Source organism: Dreissena polymorpha, chromosome 14, assembly GCF_020536995.1.
Source record: "Dreissena polymorpha isolate Duluth1 chromosome 14, UMN_Dpol_1.0, whole genome shotgun sequence".
Lineage (NCBI taxonomy): Eukaryota > Metazoa > Mollusca > Bivalvia > Myida > Dreissenidae > Dreissena > Dreissena polymorpha.
The window spans coordinates 845,263-868,556 of record NC_068368.1 but is presented as its reverse complement, the minus strand read 5'-3'; the positions used below and the strand labels follow the sequence as shown (position 1 = coordinate 868,556).

Below are 23,294 nucleotides of genomic sequence, written 5' to 3'. Positions count from 1 at the left end.
CGTTTTTATAATATTTTTTGTTTTAAGAAAGTCTCTTGTTAGCAAAAATCAAGTTAAGGCGTAAATTTTCGTCAATGTTTAGCCTGTTTGGACTGCACAGGCTTATCTGGGACGAAACTTTACGCACATGCATTTAACAACATTTTCACAGAGCACGGTCCATTTATATTAATTCTATTAAGTGGCTCGGTCCACTAAGAGGCACATTAAAGTCGAAGAAGTCGATGGGGACTCGATGACATGCCCGCCAAACCCATTACGTAACTTGTTTGTGTACCTAGAAAATCTCTCGAGTTTTTTAAGATTACTAAAACTATGTTTAAACACAATTTACTTTTTTAAGTTTTAAATATCGTTGCTAGGTGAATGTAAATTATCGAATGTTATCATAATTGCAAGTACATGTATATACTCGTGTGATTTAAAAACTGCGATTTCAGTAACGAGTTGCTAAAATTGTGGTACGCGTTTTGTTCGACGCCGTGTTTTTTGTATAATGTGTCATTAACTAAATAAACGCGTCATTACTTCTTTTAACCAGGAAGGGCACATCTGCATTCCACATCCGGAGCCTAGTGACTCAGTGGAATTTCTATCAACGCCGTGAGGGTGTGAAGAGGACGGAAACAGACGCCATCAGAACTCCAAGAGAACGCATCAGGTCGTTAACTTTGAATCCTGCGGTTTCCCTGTATGATGTCCCGCTGAATAATACGCCTAAGGATAATGGTGTCATGCTGCAGAACTTTTGACCCAAATGGTACGTCATAATATGCACACGAAGGTCGCAGGCGTGGTGGGTTTCTCGTGGTAACGCACACAATTGGTGCATGGCCGCCAAATAAAGTCAAACTTTTGCGCGTAGACACCCCCATAACCATACCTTTTCTTAAAAAGCACTCCAAGCCGCAATGATTTTAACAATAAAGAAGATAGGTCATCCAGTATGTAAGAAAGAACTCAATGCGAATCAGCGGTCACTGTTTTATGGCCATCTTTATACCGGCAGCTCTCCAGTTGATGATGATTTCCCATCAACTGTCAAGGTCTCATGTAATCTCCAACCTAAAAGCAAAACAGTGAATTTTTAGCATACAACTATGTTTTCCCTACCACATGGACACAGAAATATTCAAAAATAAAGTCATGGCAAGTGCCCATACACAGAATTGTGTCTTCAAATAAATGAAGATTTTGTTTTTAGAGGGTAAAGCCAAAAGCATTAAGTATATTGTAACCTTTAACATGTGTAAGGCGTCTTCTGATTGGCCAACACTCAAGGGTCGCAAAAATTGTAAGTCGACGTACAAGTTTGTACGTCGACGTACAATTTTGTACGTCGACGTACAATTGTTGTACGTCGACGTACATATTGTACGTCGGCGTACATTTCTCAGTTTACCTAGTTGGTCTTGTTGACTTTTGACCCAGATGGTACGTCATAGTAATTAACGAATTTCACATTCCCAATCTACGCAATTATTACGACGCAATAATTTATATAATCCCAAACGAGCAACGCAATGTGCTGCTGTTGCATAGTGACTACTGTCTGCAAATATATAGTGTATTTGACGTTCTTATCTATATAGATACACTACAATTTTCTGTAAACATTTAATAATAAGAAAAAGGATAAGTATCAATATATAAGCAAAGAAAAGTTTCGTAGAAGAGGAACAATGCAATTTATTAAAGTGTTATTTCCGTGAGAATGGCAGTCGACGTTTTCCTGCCCAACCTTGTTAAATAAATTATGCAGTGCTCTGTGAATAGGGCGTGTAATGCATGTGTGTACAGAGTTGTCCAAGCTAAGCCTGTGCAGTCCGCACAGGCTAATCAGGGACGACACTTTAGGCCTAAACTTATTTTTTGCTAAGAAGAGACTTTATTGAAACGAAAAATATCATACAAGCGGAAAGTGTCGTCCCTGATTAGCCTGTGTGGACTGCATATGCTAATCTGGGACGACACTCTACGCACATACATTAAACCTCTTTTTCACAGACCACGGCCCAAATGATTACCCGGTAGATCATAATCTTATATGAACACATGCCCATTTGGTGAACAGCATGTGTATGCATGTAGTTGGGTAATAACTAAAGATGACAAGGAGCAATAAGGTAATAAGCATGGTATCATACATGCAGTAAGACAGAAGTCCCTATCTCGACTTTTATGTCAAGTCATAAATTCAATGACGTAAATCGTTTAATTATCTAACCGCAAATGTTTGCCGTAATCTGTCATCCCGTCTGAAAATCGTTCATGAAAGCCTGAATATGCTACCAAATTGTGCAAGTTTGCTATAAATAGCACAGTTTGACTTCAATTTTCTATCGAAAAGTATTTAATAAGATAGATGTTTCATTAAAAAAAAAACAAGATGAGAATTTTTAAAGCTAGCATCATGCGAAAATCGATCTTATGCCATATGCGACCAGCGTAGCTATAGCCCAGCCTGCGCAACTCGCAGTCTTGTCAGGAGATACCTACTGGGACCATGAAACCTTGTGTGATTTTCTCGCGGACAGAGGATTTAAAACAAATTATACACACAATCCAAAAAGTTACTTTAAATGTGAAATGTCTAACTACAAATTTATCAGGACTTTGGTTTTATACTGAACAGGCGACTAATCATCCTTTGCACATTCCCGATGTCGTGTTCTGTGGATGTAGCATCCTTTTATGAAACGAATCGAGAACGATGCTGACAAAGTGGCGACTGGGATAGCCTATAGAAACATAATTACATGTATGTTAAAATGCCGCCGTATTGCTTATTATAAACGTGCAAACAGAGCCTTAATTCCAACTAAAGGCGATGATGCTCAATGCTAGCCGTTTCATCCAAGAAATGCGCAAACCAAATGTAAATTAATTCCTTACCTCTGTATCATAACGTAGTGCATTTTCAATTCAGCGTTAAACGAAATGGGGACAAATCGTAGAACGCAATGGTGACAAATGATCACACACACATGGGCATCATTCGGCTAAGATGTTTAACCCTTTACCACTTAGATACGTATTTAACCATTTACCACTTAGATATGTATTTAACCCTTTTACTACTTAGATACGTATTTAACCTTTTACCATCTAGATACGTATTTAACCCTTTTACCACTTAGATACGTATTTAACCCTTTTACTACTTAGATACGTATTTAACCATTTACCACTAAGATATGTATTTAACCCTTTTACTACTTAGATATGTATTTAACCCTTTTACTACTTAGATACGTATTTAACCATTTACCACTTAGATATGTATTTAACCCTTTTACTACTTAGATATGTATTTAACCCTTTTACCATTTAGATACGTATTTAACCCTTTTACTACTTAGATACGTATTTAACCCTTTTACCACTTAGATATGTATTTAACCCTTTTACTACTTAGATACGTATTTAACCCTTTTACCACTTAGATATGTATTTAACCCTTTTACTACTTAGATACGTATTTAACCCTTTTACTACTTAGATACGTATTTAACCCTTTTACTACTTAGATATGTATTTAACCCTTTTACTACTTAGATACGTATTTAACCCTTTTACTACTTAGATATGTATTTAACCCTTTTACTACTTAGATACGTATTTAACCCTTTTACTACTTAGATACGTATTTAACCCTTTTACCACTTAGATATGTATTTAACCCTTTTACTACTTAGATACGTATTTAACCCTTTTACTACTTAGATACGTATTTAACCCTTTTACTACTTAGATACGTATTTAACCCTTTTACTACTTAGATATGTATTTAACCCTTTTACTACTTAGATATGTATTTAACCCTTTTACTACTTAGATACGTATTTAACCTTTTTACCACTTAGATATGTATTTAACCCTTTTACTACTTAGATATGTATTTAACCCTTTTACCACTTAGATATGTATTTAACCCTTTTACTACTTAGATATGTATTTAACCCTTTTACCACTTAGATATGTATTTAACCCTTTTACTACTTAGATACGTATTTAACCCTTTTACTACTTAGATATGTATTTAACCCTTTTACCACTTAGATATGTATTTAACCCTTTTACTACTTAGATACGTATTTAACCCTTTTACTACTTAGATACGTATTTAACCCTTTTACTACTTAGATACGTATTTAACCCTTTTACTACTTAGATATGTATTTAACCCTTTTACTACTTAGATATGTATTTAACCCTTTTACTACTTAGATACGTATTTAACCTTTTTACCACTTAAATATGTATTTAACCCTTTTACTACTTAGATATGTATTTAACCCTTTTACCACTTAGATATGTATTTAACCCTTTTACTACTTAGATATGTATTTAACCCTTTTACCACTTAGATATGTATTTAACCCTTTTACTACTTAGATACGTATTTAACCCTTTTACTACTTAGATATGTATTTAACCCTTTTACCACTTAGATATGTATTTAACCCTTTTACTACTTAGATACGTATTTAACCCTTTTACTACTTAGATATGTATTTAACCCTTTACCACTTAGATATGTTTTAACCCTTTTACTACTTAGATACGTATTTAACCCTTTTACTACTTAGATATGTATTTAACCCTTTTACTACTTAGATACGTATTTAACCTTTTACCATCTAGATACGTATTTAACCCTTTTACCACTTAGATACGTATTTAACCCTTTTACTACTTAGATACGTATTTAACCCTTTTACTACTTAGATACGTATTTAACCCTTTACCACTTAGATACGTATTTAACCCTTTTGCTACTTAGATACGTATTTAACCATTTACCACTTAGATACGTATTTAACCCTTTTACTACTTAGATACGTATTTAACCCTTTTACCACTTAGATATGTATTTAACCCTTTTACTACTTAGATATGTATTTAACCCTTTTACTACTTAGATATGTATTTAACCCTTTTACCACTTAGATACGTATTTAACCCTTTTACTACTTAGATACGTATTTAACCCTTTTACTACTTAGATACGTATTTAACCATTTACCACTTAGATATGTATTTAACCCTTTTACTACTTAGATACGTATTTAACCTTTTACCATCTAGATACGTATTTAACCCTTTACCACGTATTTAACCCTTGACCACTTAGATACATATTTAACCCTTTACCACTTAGATACGTATTTAACCCTTTACCACTTAGATACGTATTTAACCCTTGACCACTTAGATACGTATTTAACCCTTTTACTACTTAGATACGTATTTAACCTTTTACCATCTAGATACGTATTTAACCCTTTACCACGTATTTAACCCTTGACCACTTAGATACATATTTAACCCTTTACCACTTAGATACGTATTTAACCCTTTACCACTTAGATACGTATTTAACCCTTGACCACTTAGATACGTATTAGATACGTATTTAACCCTTGACCACTTAGATACGTATTTAACCCTTGACCACTTAGATACGTATTTAACCCTTTACCACTTAGATACGTATTTAACCCTTTACCACTTAGATACATATTTAACCCTTTACCACTTAGATACGTATTTAACCCTTTACCATCTAGATACGTATTTAACTCTAAACCAAGTCTTAAACTTTCTCGACGCATGCAATTATCAAATGAACTCTTGAGAACATCTCGCGCATGTAGGCTCAACTGAATAAATAAAATGTTTGCTTTGTGAAAATACCAATAAATTGTGCGATATAGCAAACATGCAATATACAGAAATTTTACTAATTACGCAGCCAGATTTTGATATACTATGCTCATTTGAAAATTATAGGGGTTTATCCTTGCGTTAACGTTGTAAACTGAGTGTTCGGCATGAAACTATTTTATCCCCGATTTCAAGGAAAAAGCGCCTACAACAGTTTCCCGCTCCACTCTTCGGCACATTGTCAGAATCAGAGTGTTTGTAATAAAAGGCCCTTACTCACAGATTTCGTACATTTGAAATATGTCATTAAAAGGGTTTACTAACAAATAATAGCTTAACCAGTCTTAACTAATTAAAATAGCAGACAAAAGTTTAACCCATTTATGCCTAGCGTCTTGAAAAAGGCATGATGCGGCGTCTCATCATGGTCTGCGCTGTTTGCGCAAACGAATTTCTGTAAGAAATATTCTTAATATAGAAATAAATATACTAGACATCCCTAAGTTTTGAAATAAATTGATCAAATTTAGCAGGATGGGAGAGTCCACTAGGCATAAATGGGTTAAACTAGCAGAAAAAGATTAATGAACATCGCCTTCTACGGATTTCGAAGCCGGGACCTCTGAACCAAAAGCTATTGCGCTGCCAATGCGCTAAGAAGGCTTTGTATCGAAACATATTCAATGTCAGTGCTCAACGATTTTCCAAAATTATCGAGGAAACGCGTTTCGGACATTTTATTATCTTACCGATTTCGAATGATGATTATTTTAGCCTTGTTCTGAGAAAACTGGGCTTAATGCATGCGCGTAAAGTGTCATCCAAGATTATCTTGTGCAGTCCGCGCAGGCTAATCAGAGACGACACTTTCCGCATTTATGGTCTTTTTAGTTTGAATGAAGTTCCTCCTTACCGAAAATCAAGTTTAGGCGGAAAGTGTCGTCCCTGCATGGGCATTATGAAATAAAAAAAACTTCTCAGTAATTTATATTTAACTAACGATATACTCCAGTTATGTATTAGTAATGTATCTGTCCTTTCATTCTTTGATGTTTAACCAGATGTCAACGTTGAGAAACCAATTGCTTTTGTTTTGTTACTCATTGATTGCCGAGTCCATAGAAACCCTTGTAATAAGCAATAAGCACAGCTGCTGCTCACCTTAACCCATTTATGCCCAGTGGACTCCCCCATCCTTCTAAGTTGGATCAATTTATTTCCAAATTTAGGGATTTCTAGTATAGTTATTTCTATATTTAGAACAATTCTTACAGAAATTCATTTAAGCAAACAGCGTAGACCCAGATGAGACGCCGCATCATGCGGCGTCTCATCTGGGTTTACATTGTTTGCAATGTCCTCTTTTCAGGACGCTAGACATGAATGGGTTAAATTGAAATGGTGTGTCCACGTTTTGAAGCATGCCACGAAACATCACGTGGCATAAAATTAGTCGCGTTCTGAGAAAACTGGGTTTAACGCATGTGCGTAAAGTGTCGCCCCAGATTAGCCTGTGCAGTCCGCATTATGTCCAGTTTTCTAAGAACACGACTTAAACACATTGACTATCATTGACTAAGACGGCTACTTTTTCACAAATGCATACGACAAGTTCATTCAGTAATGAACCAATAATTGTAACATTTCTAGTGTGATTTAGATTGTTAAAATATAATGTACACACTTTGAATAAATTTAAATTATTAAAAAAAACGTCTTTCAGCCCAAATGTGAACAAGTCCTTTTAAGAGCTATGTTTTCCTAACAATAACTACAATATTGCATTATGTGCACTAGCATATGTTATATGTTATCAATATTGGTGTTCCATATCCTGGTATCTTTAAAAAAAATGTAATATTGTTTTCATAATTTACATTAAAATACAATAAAGTTTTGATTCAAATTGTAAAGGCTTCATCTCCAAACCTTAGATACTGATGAGCAGCAAACAGCATAAAACCTGAACAGACTGAGAGTTACTCGCAGTCTGTTCTAGTTTTATGCTGGTTGAAAAAGGCATTTTCACTTTGTTTCTTATGGGGTAAAGGGTTAAATGCCTTAACGCCCTGAAGTACATTCCATCTCGCACTGTATCCAAGTCAGTGTGCGGTCAGCCTGTCTGGTCAACCACTCTGGATCAGCAGACGATTTATTTCATAAATCGATCTTACGGAGGAATCCGAGATAGCCGATGTATCACGATTGCTGGTCAACGTCATTTCAAAGCCTTTACTTAGCCGACACAATAATCTTCATGGGCACGTGGCAGGTAAATAAATTAAAGGAGTCTTGATATTTGTTTTCAACAATATTGTCTGAATACAATTTTTGAAATATTTTATAAATAAGAATTATTCCATCAAATGACCTAATATACTTATAAAAGTCGCGAATACACTAGTACTAAAATAGGTATGTTCGAAGAACACGTGTATACATATTTTAATTTCGTAATTTATTTACTATGTTGGATACAAAACACATCAATTGTAGAACAGAACAGTAGTCAGATACAACAATAATCTACAACAATACAAAGAGAAGTGCCATGGTCACGTTCTATGGAATGCCGTCCCAGATTCAATAATCGTGAACGGCCGCCTCATGTCTCATTATAAATGGGCAAGCAGAGCTTTAAAGGGATCTTTTCACGTTTTGGTAAATTGACAAAATTGAAAAAAGTTGTTTTAGATTCGCAAATTTTCGTTTTAGTTATGATATTTGTGAGGAAACAGTATTACTGAACATTTACCACGGTATAATATAGCCATTATATGCATCTTTTGACGATTTAAAAACCTAAAAATTATAAAGCGTTGCAACGCGAAACGATTGAATAATTTGGAGAGTTATGTTGTCGTTTAATTTTGTGAAACTTCGAAGATTGCTTATATAAGGTATAAAATACGTCTCACATGTATGCTTGGCAGGATGGCCGAGCGTTTTTACTCCAGGACTCTGGGGGTCACTGGTTCGAGCCTGCTGCGGGCTACTTTTTTTCCTTTTTTAAATTTAATTCTTGATTTTTTACTGGAGTTTTTAAGATACAATGTTTACATTTATCAATATAAAGCATTTAATGACAATCTTCAAAACATGCCAAAATCTGTGAAAAGGCCCCTTTAACCCATTTATGCCTAGTGGACTCTCCAATCCTTCTAAGTTGGATCAATTTATTTCCAAAATTAGAGATGTCTAGTATATTTATTACTATATTTAGAATATTTCTTACAGAAATTCATTTAAGCAAACAGCGCAGACCCTGATGAGACGCCGCATTATGCGGCGTCTCATCAGGGTGTACGCTGTTTGCTAAGGCCTTTTTTTCTAGACGCTAGGCATAAATGGGTTAATTCAATTGTTACGTGATTAAATGCTTGCCGTTTCATTCAAGATATAAGGATTTAATTTTCAAAAAAGTTTGAAAATTGATTCATCAACTTTATGTGTTGTCCATTTTCAAGACAGCGGTGCAACGCAATGATGATCACAGACTCGTGAATTTTTTTTAACCTTATAAAATCGCAACGGTCAGTGACTGTTGTCAGACGGTTGTTAAGGTCTTTTGTGTGCCTAATTTATCATTCTGTTGACCCTCGTATAAAACAGACAAGCCGCAGAATATATGTTCAGAGCAGCATTTATTCTTGGACCAAATTTAATGATAATTGGTTTACATGTTCGCCGTGTTGCAACTATTGGATACAGTACTTAATAACCAATGGTATGTTAAATCGATATGTATTACCGGTATTTCTGTTACTATTTATATATTTTGTTATATTTTAATCTCCCAAGAAAACCACAACAAATAATATATATTTTTTGTTTAAATTGATATAATTATCCGATTTATCGTCTATTTAAAGTAATCGGTAGATTGTTTCGAATGCACAGACAAATGCACAAAAATTCTTTGTTGATGCCAATGTGAGTCCCCTTGTTATTATCAGGGCACCTTCCAAGTGATATATGCCATCTTTTAACCCATTTATGACTAGTGGACTCTCTCATCCTTCTAAATTGGATCAATTTATTTCCAAAATTAGGGATGTCAAGTATATTTATTTCTATATTTAGAATATTTTATAAAGAAATTCCTTTAAGCAAACAGCGCAGACCCAGATGAGACGCCGCATTGTGCGGCGTCTCATCTGGGTCTACGCTGTTTGCAATGTCCTTTTTCAGGACGCTAGGCATAAATGGGTTAAATGGGCTGTGCTCTGTGAAAAGGGGTTTTCATGCATATGCGCAAAGCGTCGTCCCAGATTAGCCTTTGCAGTACACATAGGCTAATCAGGGACGACACTTTCCACCGAAACTGGATTTGTGCTAAAAAGATGACTTTCTTTAAACAGAAAATATCATTAAAGCGGAAAGTGTCGTCCCTGATTAGGTTGTGTAGATTGCACAGGCGCTAATATGGAACGACACATTACACACATGTTTGAATCCCCTTTCCACAGAAAACGGCTCAAATTAATTCTTTATTTTATCTCTCTCTATATGATTCATATATCTTTTTACTTTTTAAATGTATGAAAAGCGAGAGTCCATTGAAGTGAAAATGAATTAATCTTTTGTTTGTTGACTCTATTCAGTTATTCCGGCATGTACAATTTTGAATTGAAGAGTTTTATTTAATAATCCCACGACGTTTATAAAAGGCAAGCCCGGACTGTCTATTTGCCGATAGCATAATTGTATATGCTTTACCTACCTAACTTCAGATGAAGGTATACCTGCTCGGCGCGCTTTTCCTGTTGGTTGTACACCAGGCGGCAGCACAGGGTCTATTCGGATCTAGAGCCGCCGGGGGTGGTGAGCCGGCTGAGGGAGCCGAGGGAGCAGGTGGAGCTGGCGGGGAGGGCGGCGGTACCAATCCTGGTGGCATTTTTTCGGCGCTTCTGGGTGGATCGGCCGGTGGTGGCGGTGAAGGCGGAGAGGGCGGAGGTACCAAGCCTGGTGGCATTTTTTCTGCGCTTCTGGGTGGATCGGCCGGTGGTGGCGGTGAAGGCGGAGAGGCGGCAGAAGGAGGCGCCCCTGGCCCGCGCAATCCGAGTACGTGACTTATAACTACTGTATCTTAAAATATCTTATACATTGACGTCATTTTTCCTGTTTATAATTATAAGCCGTTCGAAGGCCAAAATGGCAAATCGTTGTTATACAAAGTTATACAAGGTTACATTTGCCTTTGTGAAGCTTAACTTTTGTTTTGTCACTTACATGTATAAACATATGTATGTATTAGCACAGGTGTGTTTGTGTGTTTTATTCGAACAATTAGGAAATCCGAGACACCAGCATTTTTGTATCAATGACGCTGAAATTATATTATTTTAACTTTTCTCAATTACATATGTAAAGCTTAATCTTTAAATTTTGAACATTCCAGACGACTTACATTTTTATTTAGACGGATTCATTCCGATCTGTCAATGACTGAATTCATAATATGTTAACGATATGTTGTATGTTGTTACCATTTTGATCTTTTTACAACTTGAAATAATTGCCTTGGAAATATAACTTGGCAACATGAAAAAGTTTTTTGCTAACTTACCCATTTATGCCTAGCGTCTAGAAAAAAGGCTTAAACAAACAGCGTAGACCCAGATGAGACGCCGCATGATGCGGCCTCTGACTAGGGTATGCGCTGTTTGCTGAAAGGAATTTCTGTAAGAAATATTCTAAATATAGAAATAAATATGCTAGACATTCCTTATATTTGAAATAAATTATCCAATTTAGAAAGATGGGAGAGTACACTAGGCTTAAATAGGTTAAATTTGTCTCATTTTCAGTGCAAAACGTGTTGTTGGCGTACTTGATGGAACAACGGATGCAACGGATGCAGCAAATGCAGCAAATGAAGCGCATGCAGCAGATTCAGAGGATTCGGGAGGCGCAACGGATGCTGCAGGGCCTTGCTAGAGGGGATCCGTATAACCATGATCACTTCTCTTGGGCTGGCGCACTAATGCGCGCATACGTACTCGACCGCGTGTTTGAACTTATTGGCAGTGAGTGAAAGGATGTGTTTGGCTCCTAAGCGACCGGTCACTTCCGGTGTCTGACTGTTTTAAACTAGCACCGGATGTTCATTTTTGTTTCATGGAAAGTATTGTTGCTTAAGATGTCTCATTTCGCATATTTGTTTATTAAAAGGCTGTTTTAAGTCTTAAATAACGAAAATACATACAGTAATATAAAGTTTAAAACTTACTTAAATTGGTGCAGAACACATCACATTTATGATAAATGGTTAGGTATGTATGACTTTGCACAAGACCTATGTGTTATGCGTTTCCAATAAATGATGTACTTTATAACTTGTAATGTACACATGATTTTTTGTTTTTATAGTTTTTGTCTATTTCGAAATGCAAATAAATAAAAAAATATTGAAACACACAACTGCTTGTTATTTTCTTTTACATCATTGAACATCATTCTCATCAGCAGCAGCCTCGTCATCATCAGCATAGTTATCGTCATATTCGTCATCATTAAGTTTTGGCAAATAGAAAAAAAATCTATGATGACGTAATCCGCATGACACAAATCAAAACTTAACAGTGGATTGATTTTGAAACCGGTCAATGTCGGCACAATATACCGATACTAACAAGCCATTACACACATACCATTGTCACTTCACTATGTTCGTTTGACATAACTATCAATACGTATATAACACTTTATTTTAAGATAAATAATGAACAACCCAACATGGACAAACACTCTTAATGGAACGTTGGCCCAAAGCATACACTGTGCAAAACGTATTGGTTCGACTGAATTAGTTATCATCAACGTAATTTAAGCAACCAGGATTTACATCAACATGACTCAACCACAGAATCGCTTCTGGCCGCATACTATTTGAAGTACCTAAACAAACTGAACGCTTACTCATGCTTTCTTAAAACCGCTTTAATTTGCGAGACAAGGCAAACAAAACCTTTTTGGCAAAATGAAACTGTTGTCCTAAAGCAATCATTAAAACCGGCACTTTTGCCAAAAGCAGCGTCATCGGACACATGTGTAACGGGACATATAAAAGAAAACAAAGCGACGTGTCTTGTCTTTGATATGTTGGTGGTATTGGTTATTCAATTCTTAAGGTAAATAATTGTTATCTTTCACTATATTTTTTAAGTTTACTTTAAAAATGTTCTTCGACAGACATATGTCAAGTAACTTAAAAGCATATTAAACATTAGGTTATTTCTTAAATTTTCGGATACGAATATAAACGGAAGAAAACATATTCCAACATAAAGTCTTTAAATTTTATACACTCAAATTTGTTTTCATGCAAATAAATATTAAGTATTATTGGGACAAACATGTTGTATCATTAATCATTAATGTAATCAAATATGTGATACGATGATACAAATTAATACGGACTCAGCAAATTATAAAACTTGAAGAAATATAAGACATGTGTAAAACCATTTCAGGCATTAAGTTTACAAATTTTCAAAACGAACCACGATGTAATTGTTTATAGGAACTCGACTTATGATGTCTAGATTTTGCAAGTACGCCGTCATATTGGGTCTCGTTTTCGTCATCGATCACGTGACCGGTCAGAATAATGGCGGTCCGCCCAGCATGGAAAGTCAGCAGGCGAATAATATGCGTATGTATGCGTTTCAATAAAATATTCTATACATATTGAATAATGGATTTAATACAATACATTTATTTGTTTGCGTGTTACGGTTTTGCTCGAAGTCCATAAAACGTATTCGAAAAAAAAACAGACCAAAGATAACTCATTAAGTCCACTCTCTGTATAAATTTCACTTATATAATAGCATTTTGATAAGCATCTGTATTATAATCACCGTGTCTGTCATAAACGCTGAGACTCTCTCTCTTTTGTTTTAATTTATTTAACGATGTTGTCATTCTGTTTCAATTTGTTGTCGAGTCATAAAAAATTGGCCAATCAGAGGCGCTAAAGCTCATATACATCCACTATGACGTTCATAATCAAGTAATTTTGTTTAATAATGTAAGTTTGAATGTGCCCGGTTTAATTATATAACAGTCTACACTTTTCTAACGCATCACGTAATCATATCAGTATAGCTCCCTTTTATTTTTGAACGACTGGTCTTGAAATTTGGACCAAGAATAATTCAACACATATCTGATAATTCCTGAAAATTTAATTCAAATTGAAAAAAAAAACAACACAATATAAAACTTAACAAATTAAAAACGTCACTTCAAAAGTCAAATTCGCAAACTCGTATAACGTTAACAAATAACAATGTGAATAGTAAAACGCATTTATAAACTTACACGTCTTAATAACTGACCGGCTTGCAACATGCCGATTGAGTCGTTTCGCTCCTGAATATTAATACGAGCCATATTGTTTTTCTTGTGTAAAAACTTACCTAGCATTATGAAATTGAAATAAAATTGGAATAACATGTATATCGCCTTTTACTACACTTTGTGATTTTTTTGGCGCAACACTTTTTAAACTAACATATCTCAGTAATGAGTAAATATTTTAAATTAAAATTGCACATGTGATCATTTGACTACAATATATGCTAGCTATTGATAAAATCATTCATCCGTGACGATCGGACGCTCTAGCAAGTGGGAAAGGTAGTCTGTAAAATCCGTGACGATCGGACGCTCTTTTACAGACTACCTTTCCCACTTGCTAGAGCGTCCGATCGTCACGGATGAATGATTTTATCAATAAACGCAAAGTGCGCGATTGCGCTCCTGAATATTCATACGATCTATATTGTTTTGAAAATTAATTTTTTGTTTTCCTTGTGTAAGAACCCACCTCAAATAATTAAATTTAAATAAAACAAGAATTAAATCTCGTTTCAACATTTCCACGTACAAAAATATGGAACCACACCTACCCCACCTGCTAAAGCGTCCAATCGTCACGGATGAATGATTTGATCGTGAGCTTGCACATAATGTAGTCAAATGATCGTATGTAAAATTTAAAATCAATATCTATACTCATAACTGAGATATTTAAGTTTGAAAAGTGATGCGTTAGAAAAGTCCCCAAGTGTATGTACAGAAACTCTTCTAAAATTGTTTGTGATGACATTTTTCCAAGTAATAATAACAAAAAAATAATTACTAAAAACACATGCAGTATGCCAAAAATGTTTATGGAATAGTACAAAACCAAAACATTTTTTTTACAAAATAACAAAATGATTTAAATATTCAGCGATAAAACGAACAATTTTATGATTCGTATATTTCAAATTACGAACGTTAGTCATCGCAAGATTTTAACGTGTTGATATGATACCATTAGTCACAACGTTTGTTGCATTACACTAAACTGCTTAATGAAAAATTAAAACATGTCAATTGACCATTCTCTGAGAAAAAGGGGTTTAATGCATTTGCGTAAAAGGTCAACCCAGTTAAGCCTGTGCAGCCCGCATGGACTAATGAGGGACGACACTTTCCGCTTTTATGATATTTTTCGTTTTGAGAAAGTAATTTCTAAGCAAAAATCACGTTTAGGCGGAAAATGTCGTTCCTGCTAAACCTGTGCGAACCACACAGGCTAATATGGGGCGACATTTTACGCACTTGCATTAAACCCCGTTTTTACAGAGCGCGGATTAAATTGATAAATTACAAATTTGTTTGAGCATTAAGTTTCTCTCCAGTTCTCAAAATGATGGGTGCTGGCGACCCTCAGTCAGGCCAACGGCGCTCCAATGAACCACAGGTGCTGCAACAAGCTCAGCGGACCGGGATTCAACAACAGCCAGCCAATGCAGCGCAAAAACCGATTAATCATTTAGGAAAACCGATTAATCAGCCCAAACAGTCCACACAACCGGATAACCCATTCATTTATCCGAATATCGCGTCAAGACAACCGTTTATGCCGCCAGCGAACGCAAATAACGCCGGGCAGTTTATGAAACTCTTTGAGCAGATCAGGCAACTCGAAAACAGTCGACATGGAGAGTGGCAGCGAGCAGATTCTCAGCCGAAGATGGAGCCGGATTTTCATGGCCAACCTTGGACCAACAGTCTTGCGCAGGCGTACATGATAGGCCGTATGGCTGACAATATGGAATTGGAATTCGCATGAAAACATCGATGCTTTTTGTTGTGAACATTCAGTGGGCTTTTTAAAAAATGTAATCTTAGTTAACTGTGAACATCCGATGCCTAGATGAATGCACATGCGAAAGTGATTGAAAATAAACTGTTATCACGATTCCACACTTGCAATGTTAAAACCAGTCCACACTTGCAACGGCGTGCAATATGAAACTCGGCGCGGATGCATACCACTTAAATCTCTCTATGATGTTTTGTTTTGTGCTTAATGCTTTTAAATACCAATTACAATAATTTGTTTTTGTTTATTTCGTCTTTTGTATGACCATGTAAAAATCACAATACTGAATAATGAGCCGAACTAAAGTTCCCAAAACTATGGGAACATGTCAATAGAGACTGGTAAGGTTCCGAATATTTGCCTTTAAAATGAATTCAAACCCCTGTAATAAGTACTGTGGCAAATTAACTATTTTAGGATTCGGAAGCGCAAGAAATCACATGGCCCACTTTTGCATACATGTTTACTCAAAGGTAGGATATAAAAAGTATGTAAATGCACGTAGTATAATACAGAGCTATACAACTTCGTCGCTCAAACGTGAAGACGCTTTACTTACAAGTTTCGCGTGTTTGTTTAACATCTTTCAAAGATTATGCTAGACATGTACAAAAATGACATTGAGCAAAATGTTCCGCATATTTTGTTGGGACTGACAATATATAGAGAGAACAAATCTTACTGTAGAGCTCGTGATGAAGAGTCCATTAGGATAAGAGCTCAATTGATGTCGTTTTAGCGCTGTGGATATGGTGTAGCTCAATTGATGTCGTCTTAGCGCTGTGGATATGGTGTTAGCTTAACGACTGAGCTCAGGGGTTTGATATCCCACGGACTCTAGATGCTACGTGACTGGCAATATGGCGGCGGTCAATTTATCAATTCTGGAACGGTCTATACGCTCCGTGGATACCCCAATGCGGAAGCGTTTATTAGATCTACCTTTAAGAACCTCAGTACTGTTTCTACCAAGAAAACGGGCCTGAGAGTGCCTCAGTAAGCATCAGGCTTTCGATGCAATCGATTTTAACTAAAGAGCATTAAAATATTTTTTACCAAAAAAAAACAAAACACGCATATTGAGAACGTTAATGTTGGGGGACGATTTGCTTTGTGTAATTGTAATTTAGAAACTGACATTCAGTCAAACAATTGTGTAAATCCTGTAAGAGAATTTTTGCTAAATACTAACCTTGATTTTATAGATTCGATTTGATTGACGTGTTCTACCCTTTTAGCACTGTTTTAATTGAGCGCTTTAAAAAAGTATTTGACGAGAATAAAATATACCAAGTAAAAATGTAACAAATATCAATGAACATACGCGTCTTAAGTATTTAATTAAGCTTTGACTGGTTACTTTCACTATTAAGCTTTGATTGGTTACTTTCACTATTAAGCTTTGATTGGTTACTTTCACTATTTTTAAAACGAGTCTGATTTCAGCTTAAAACCGGCTCTGAACATACATTAACTCTTTCAGAACCGAATTTTGAAGGCCTTTGCAAACAGTTTGAATCCAGATGAGACGCCACAGAACGTGGCGTCTCATCAGGATCCAAACTGTATGCTATTCTGATAGTATTCTTTGAAAAAAATCGAAGAAAATGCTAATTTTAGAAATTCAGCGGACGACATTTTAGCAGACGACAAATTTCCCAGCATGCAAAGGGTTAATGGGTCGATCACAAAAGAAGTCTACACGCAATTTAAAAGTTTTATTATTGAAATAAAACAACATTTATAATAATAAACTTATATATTTTATAACAACCCCACCATTATATTAATAAATTGTAAATTATCAAATTTAATTACAACTATATAACACATACAAAACACAATTCAAACATGATTGCATGATACAAAAATAAAAAAACTCAAGCACAAGAAAATTAGTATATTAGTAACCCATTTATGCCTAGCGTCTAGAAAAAAGGCCTTGGCAAATAGCGTAGACCCAGATGAGAGGCCGCATGATGCGGCTTCTCATCTGAGTGTACGCTGTTTGCTTAAAGAAATTACTGTAAGAAATATTCTAAATATAGAAATAAATATACTAGACATCCCTAATTTTGAAAATAAATTGATCCAATCTAGGATGGGAGAGTCCACTAGGCATAAATGAGTTAATTAAATCCTGTGAATGGGTAATTAGTAGGTTAATAGTCATAAATATACATCATCAAACATGAGCAGTTCGATCTATGCTATTGACGTTATTGGCAATGAATTCATCATTCATTTTTTTAATTTTTTATGTGTATGCAAAATCTATATGTATATTAAGACGAAACCTGTCGAATCTACAAACGACTGCTACACCTGAAAATGACACGTGGTTTTAATGGCACACGTGGTCGACGGTCAAAGCAGTGAGAACTGTCAAGACATTACTCATGTTGCAAGGTATTGCTTGGCGGATGAGAAATGACGCGTTAGTCGCTTGTCGTGCTGTAAGGTTGCGGGTCGCTTGTCATAGCCATATAAACTGCCATCTATTATTGCTTATTTATAGCCCATTAATCCATTCAAGTACTTTAGCTTACACTCAGCAGTAGTTACGCCTTACAACAATGACAAGTCCTCTATTCCTACCACTTAACATGCTAAGTCCGCTCTGATGGACAAGTTACCAATTATTCATGTGTTCATGCCAACATCAAGGCCTCAAATTAAAAAATACTTTGGACTTTAATTGTTTTTGGCTTAAGTGTTTGATCCGACACGTTTCAGTCCGTGTTGTGTAATACAGCTTTAGTCTTGTTAACAACAACAGCAGCTGGTTGACGGCAACAGTTGGTATCATTTTCGAATATGTGTATGCTTAAAAGTGTCAGAACACATATAAATATCACCGTTAATTGAACATTATTGAACAATTTACACCACAAACTATACAAGTACACAAACAAACATCTAAATAGGTTTTTAGTACAAAAAAACAACAAGCATGTAAGTTAAAGTTCCCAAATAGCATGAAATACACATTCTATTAGAAATTAAATGGTTTTATACAGGTAATCAAAAATGTATTTGAAATATGTGAAACCAATATAACGTTTCTTGGCATAGTAGCATAGTTTATACTAGCAGACACTAGTATATTGAAGTAATCATTTGCATTATAACTGAAAGAATTTTACAAACACCAGAATATATGAGCCGCTCTGTGAAAAGGGGGTTTAATACATGTGCATAAAGTGTCGTCCTATATTAGCCTGTGCAGTTCCCACAGGCTAATTTGAGACAACACTTTCCGCCTTAACTTGATTTTGGTTAAGAAAAAACTTGATTTTTGCTAAGAAAAGACTTTCTTGATACAAAAAAATATCATAAAAGCGGAAAGTGTTGTCCCTAATTAGCCTGTGCGTTAGCCTGTGCGGACTACACTAGCTAATCTGGGACAACACTAAATGCACATGCATTAAACCCCTTTTTCATAGAGCACATCACATATCACAAATCACTCTGGTGAACTTGAATTTGACTCCACTTGACCACAGGTGTTGGGCACGTGGCCAAGTCACGTAAAAACACTATCAATATGTCATAAAAAACATTTTTCATCACTTTGACAAAAAAATAATAAATTCTGATAAAATATATATATCAGAATTTTTTTGTCAACGTGATGAATTTTTTTTATGACATATTATAAGTGTTTTAGTGACTTTAATTACTTTAGGCTTGAAATACCTGTTAACATTTCATTTTCTCCTACAGTAATGTTCAGCCACAATAACTATGACTTATCAGTCAATATTCATATTGTTTTCTTTATGAGAAGTTTCAATTCAATATTTCAAAAACCAGTTATGTTCGAATCTACATTTGTAAATCAAGTTTTTTACTTAACCCATTTATGCCTAGCGTCCTGAAAAAAGGACATTGCAAACAGCGTAGACCCAGATGAGACGCTGCATGATGCGGCGTCTCATCTGGGTCTGCGCTGTTTGCTGAAAGGATTTTCAGTAATAAATATTCTAAATATAGAAATAAGTATACTAGACATCCCTAATTTTAACAATAAATTGATCCAATTTAGAAGGATGGGAGAGTCCACTAGGCATAAATGGGTTAAATATTAGTAAAAGCAAATAACTCAGATAAAAACACAATCTCTCAAATAACTTATAAAGCATTGCCAAATGTAATAAATGTATAGTTGTGAATTAACCCTTTGCATGCTGGGAAATTTGTCGTCTGCTAAAATGTCGTCTGTTGAATTTCTAAAATTAGCATTTTCTTCAATTTTTTTTCAAAGAATACTATCAGAATAGCAAACAGTTTGGATCCAGATGAGACGCCACGTTCTGTGGCGTCTCATCTGGATCCAAACTGTTTGCAAAGGCTTTCAAAATTTGGTTTCCGCACTGAAAGAGTTAACATGCAGATATTTACAATGTTTCTGCATACTGTATTACAAGTAGAATCCATACATTGTACTTTAAGTTACACATGAAAATATTATAATACGGATTTCTTTCAACACAATGCAATAACCTGGAAAATAATATTTGTCATGGTTAGTAGTAGAGGCCTAAAAATGTGTTGTTAAACATCAACACAATTATATTTACATCTTAACAAATGCAAAAAAGTTCAGTTGATGTGTGAGAAAACAAAGGTGAAATGTCCATTATAGGGAACACTGTTGCTGTTTGAAGAATTACCTGTCAAACTCACAGGTTCCGGTAACCAATCTCCCGCAAGAAAAAAGCTGTAAAAGCTGGAGATAAGAGGCCTTTTTTTTTTTTCACCTTTGGGGGAAAGGTGGTGGTGCCCCTCAGATGGGGATTTTTACCCGTTACCACTTAGATACGTCTTTTAACACATTTGTAGTCCCTTAGAAAGTTAAATTTTATTATTAAAGACCTTTGTTACTTCATTCAGCCAGAATGTTGGTCTCACATTTGAAATACGTAAAGTACCAAAGAAAATTGAAACATTTTGAAACTTACAAAGGGAATTTAATAAATAATAACCTTTACTATTTGTTTTGATATTTAATCCATTAACATACTAGTAACGTCATGATTTTCAATTTAAAAATTAATATGTTGCTTCAATGTCTGTTTTCTGATTAATTGTACAATTTTTTCTTTAGGGATGTACTTTTTGGCTAGAACATCTAAACAAGGCTAAAACTAAAGGGTCAATCATGAGGAATATATAGCTATGTTAAACATTTCGGCGCATGTATTGCATTTAATACAAGATTGCATAATGCATACAAATATCTACACAGGCTACTATGATTGCATCAGCAAATGGAGATTTAATGCTCTGTCTTATATTACAGTTTGGCATGATGTTTATACACTGGCTTACACCATATGCAGACAAAGATGCATAGTTATTCCTTAGGCAATATACACAAATATGCTTTGACCACATTGCAGCACTAAATAACTGAAGGCTATAGAATGAAACATCAAATAAAACATCAAATGAAATTGTATGCTGACTCAGGGGTTTCACTGGCCCCCAAAAATTTGTCGCCACTTTTTTGCGATGTAAAAAACGTCTGTTAACCTGACCTTGTTATTATTGACAATCATTTAAAAACTCTTACTACTAAATTAAAGTAATTAACTATATTATTACTTTTATTACTATGATTTCCTATAATTACACAAACTACATGAAGAAACTTCAAAAGTCTGAATGGAGACTTACTCTCTGAATATCATGACATAATTATACGTGTTATTTAATGTTGTGTTACTTTTAAACCCATTAAATGAACATTTTCAATACCCAACTTCACCGTGTACTTATGCAAATCATTGTGACAAGTTTTTTTTTTATACATATCTGTTTTTTTAATGAAAAAAATAGCTAAAGCTGTATAATTTCACCCTTTTTAGGCCTATATCAACCAGTGTCATGTCTCTTTTTACAGTACACAGGGTTTGAATGCAGATATAGAGTACAAATGATGCATGGCATTTCAGGTACATTATAGGTCCATTTCACATCCAGGACACAGGGTTGATGAGAAGTAAAATGTAAGATACATTATGGGTCCATTTCACATCCAATACAAGGGGGGTGTAGAATTACAGAACAAATCAATATATCAGGTCCTTCTCCTATGCAGTATACAGTCAGAACTATTTGTATAATCCACATCAACACGCTGTGTTCATTGTACAATAAAAGTGAACCAATCCAAGTTGGGACAGACCACTCAGACCTATCAGGAATGTGGCACTCAGTCTGTACTGGGGTCTATCAGACTCTCAGTTTGTTCCTTGTCTGCTTCACGAACGCGACTGAAAGAGAAATCAGCAACTTTTCAAATTAACCCTTTCCCACTTAGATACGTATTTTGCCACGTTTGTAGTCCGTTTGAAAATTAAATTTAATTAAAGACCTTTCTTACTTTGCTTCTGAGAGGGAAAAGGTTCACAAATAATTTTAGAATTATTGATATGTATTGGCTTATTAACACTTAAGCTGCGTTTGAGAATTTCAAACAGTTGGTTATCAGTAAAACATAACTGAACAAACATTATTTTGACTCATGGAACAACAAACAAACATTTTCATCAATTTTTGCAATGGAAATGAGAACTAACAAGAGCACCGCATAACGGGTGCCAACGCTCGGCTGCGGGTGCATTTTTTTATAAATGAAAGCTTGTCAGATTTTTTTTTTTTTAGAGGTCACAGTGACCTTGACCCTAAAATGGGTGTGGCGTGTAGAACTCATCAAGGTGCATCTACATATGAATTTTCAAAGTTATAGGTGGAAGCATTTTGATTTAAGTGCCAATGTAAAGGTTTTAGCACGACACAGGCGGACGGCTGACGACGAGCTGGCTATGGCAATACCTCGGATTTTCTCCGAAAACAGCCGAGCTAAAAATTACTTCAATATGCTCTGGATATGGTTTTTGCATTGTTTATTGGGTACACAAACATAGATAAGGGCTTTGCCCCTTGATCAGTCAGCAAGTATGTTGAAAATCTGGTCATCAGTATACAGTAACGAGCTTTGAGAATGCCAAGGCGACTTTAATTCGTTTGTACAAGAGTTGATGTGGAATTCCTTGAATCTCTGACACAAATAATATTAGATTAATGATGGTCTGAAATAAAAATATTACAGCAAAAGCAAATATGAAGCATTATGTCATGACTTGTTTTAGAAAAATATTTTGCTTTATTAATTTTTTTTTATGAACACAAAGTCAAACATAAACAAAAATGAACAAAACAAGAGCTCCGTGGAAACCAATTTAACACACAATTTCACAGTTACCTTGACCTTTGGGCCCTTTGAACCAGTGCCCCAATTTAATAGGGGTCATCTACTGTCCAAGCCTTATAAAGTTTATAAACATATTAAATATCAAGCAAATCGGTCCATTAGTTGACCAGTTATTGATCGGCAATGATTTTCGCACTAATTATGACAGTGACATTTGACCTAGTGACCCCAAATTCA

At 35.2% G+C, this 23,294-nt stretch overlaps 3 protein-coding genes across 7 annotated transcripts in view; 2 read left to right on the top strand and 1 right to left on the bottom strand.

The window, feature by feature from the left end:
- Positions 1 to 9,325: 9,325 nt before the first annotated feature.
- LOC127858735 (holotricin-3-like) lies at positions 9,326 to 12,093 on the top strand. Its single transcript, XM_052395978.1, has 3 exons — positions 9,326 to 9,397; positions 10,404 to 10,734; positions 11,481 to 12,093. Exons 1-3 carry the CDS (start codon positions 9,395 to 9,397, stop codon positions 11,705 to 11,707), a joined length of 561 nt encoding a protein of 186 aa, XP_052251938.1. The 5' UTR covers positions 9,326 to 9,394; the 3' UTR covers positions 11,708 to 12,093.
- A 1,116-nt stretch (positions 12,094 to 13,209) lies between these two features.
- Positions 13,210 to 16,080, top strand: LOC127856851 (uncharacterized). The gene is made up of 2 exons (XM_052392999.1): positions 13,210 to 13,327; positions 15,369 to 16,080. Exons 1-2 carry the CDS (start codon positions 13,210 to 13,212, stop codon positions 15,800 to 15,802), a joined length of 552 nt encoding a protein of 183 aa, XP_052248959.1. The 3' UTR covers positions 15,803 to 16,080.
- Positions 16,081 to 17,540: 1,460 nt separating this feature from the next.
- Positions 17,541 to 23,294, bottom strand: part of LOC127857784 (solute carrier family 35 member F5-like) — a 31,901-nt gene continuing 26,147 nt past the window's right edge. For 4 of the 5 annotated variants that reach the window (XM_052394442.1, XM_052394441.1, XM_052394440.1 and 1 more), the window contains one exon: positions 17,541 to 22,116. In XM_052394442.1, coding sequence (XP_052250402.1) covers positions 22,056 to 22,116 — 61 coding nt within the window. In that variant the 3' untranslated portion in view covers positions 17,541 to 22,055. Of the gene's footprint in view, positions 22,117 to 23,108; positions 23,171 to 23,294 lie in introns of all 5 variants that reach the window. The other variant, XM_052394444.1, reaches the window with a different exon arrangement.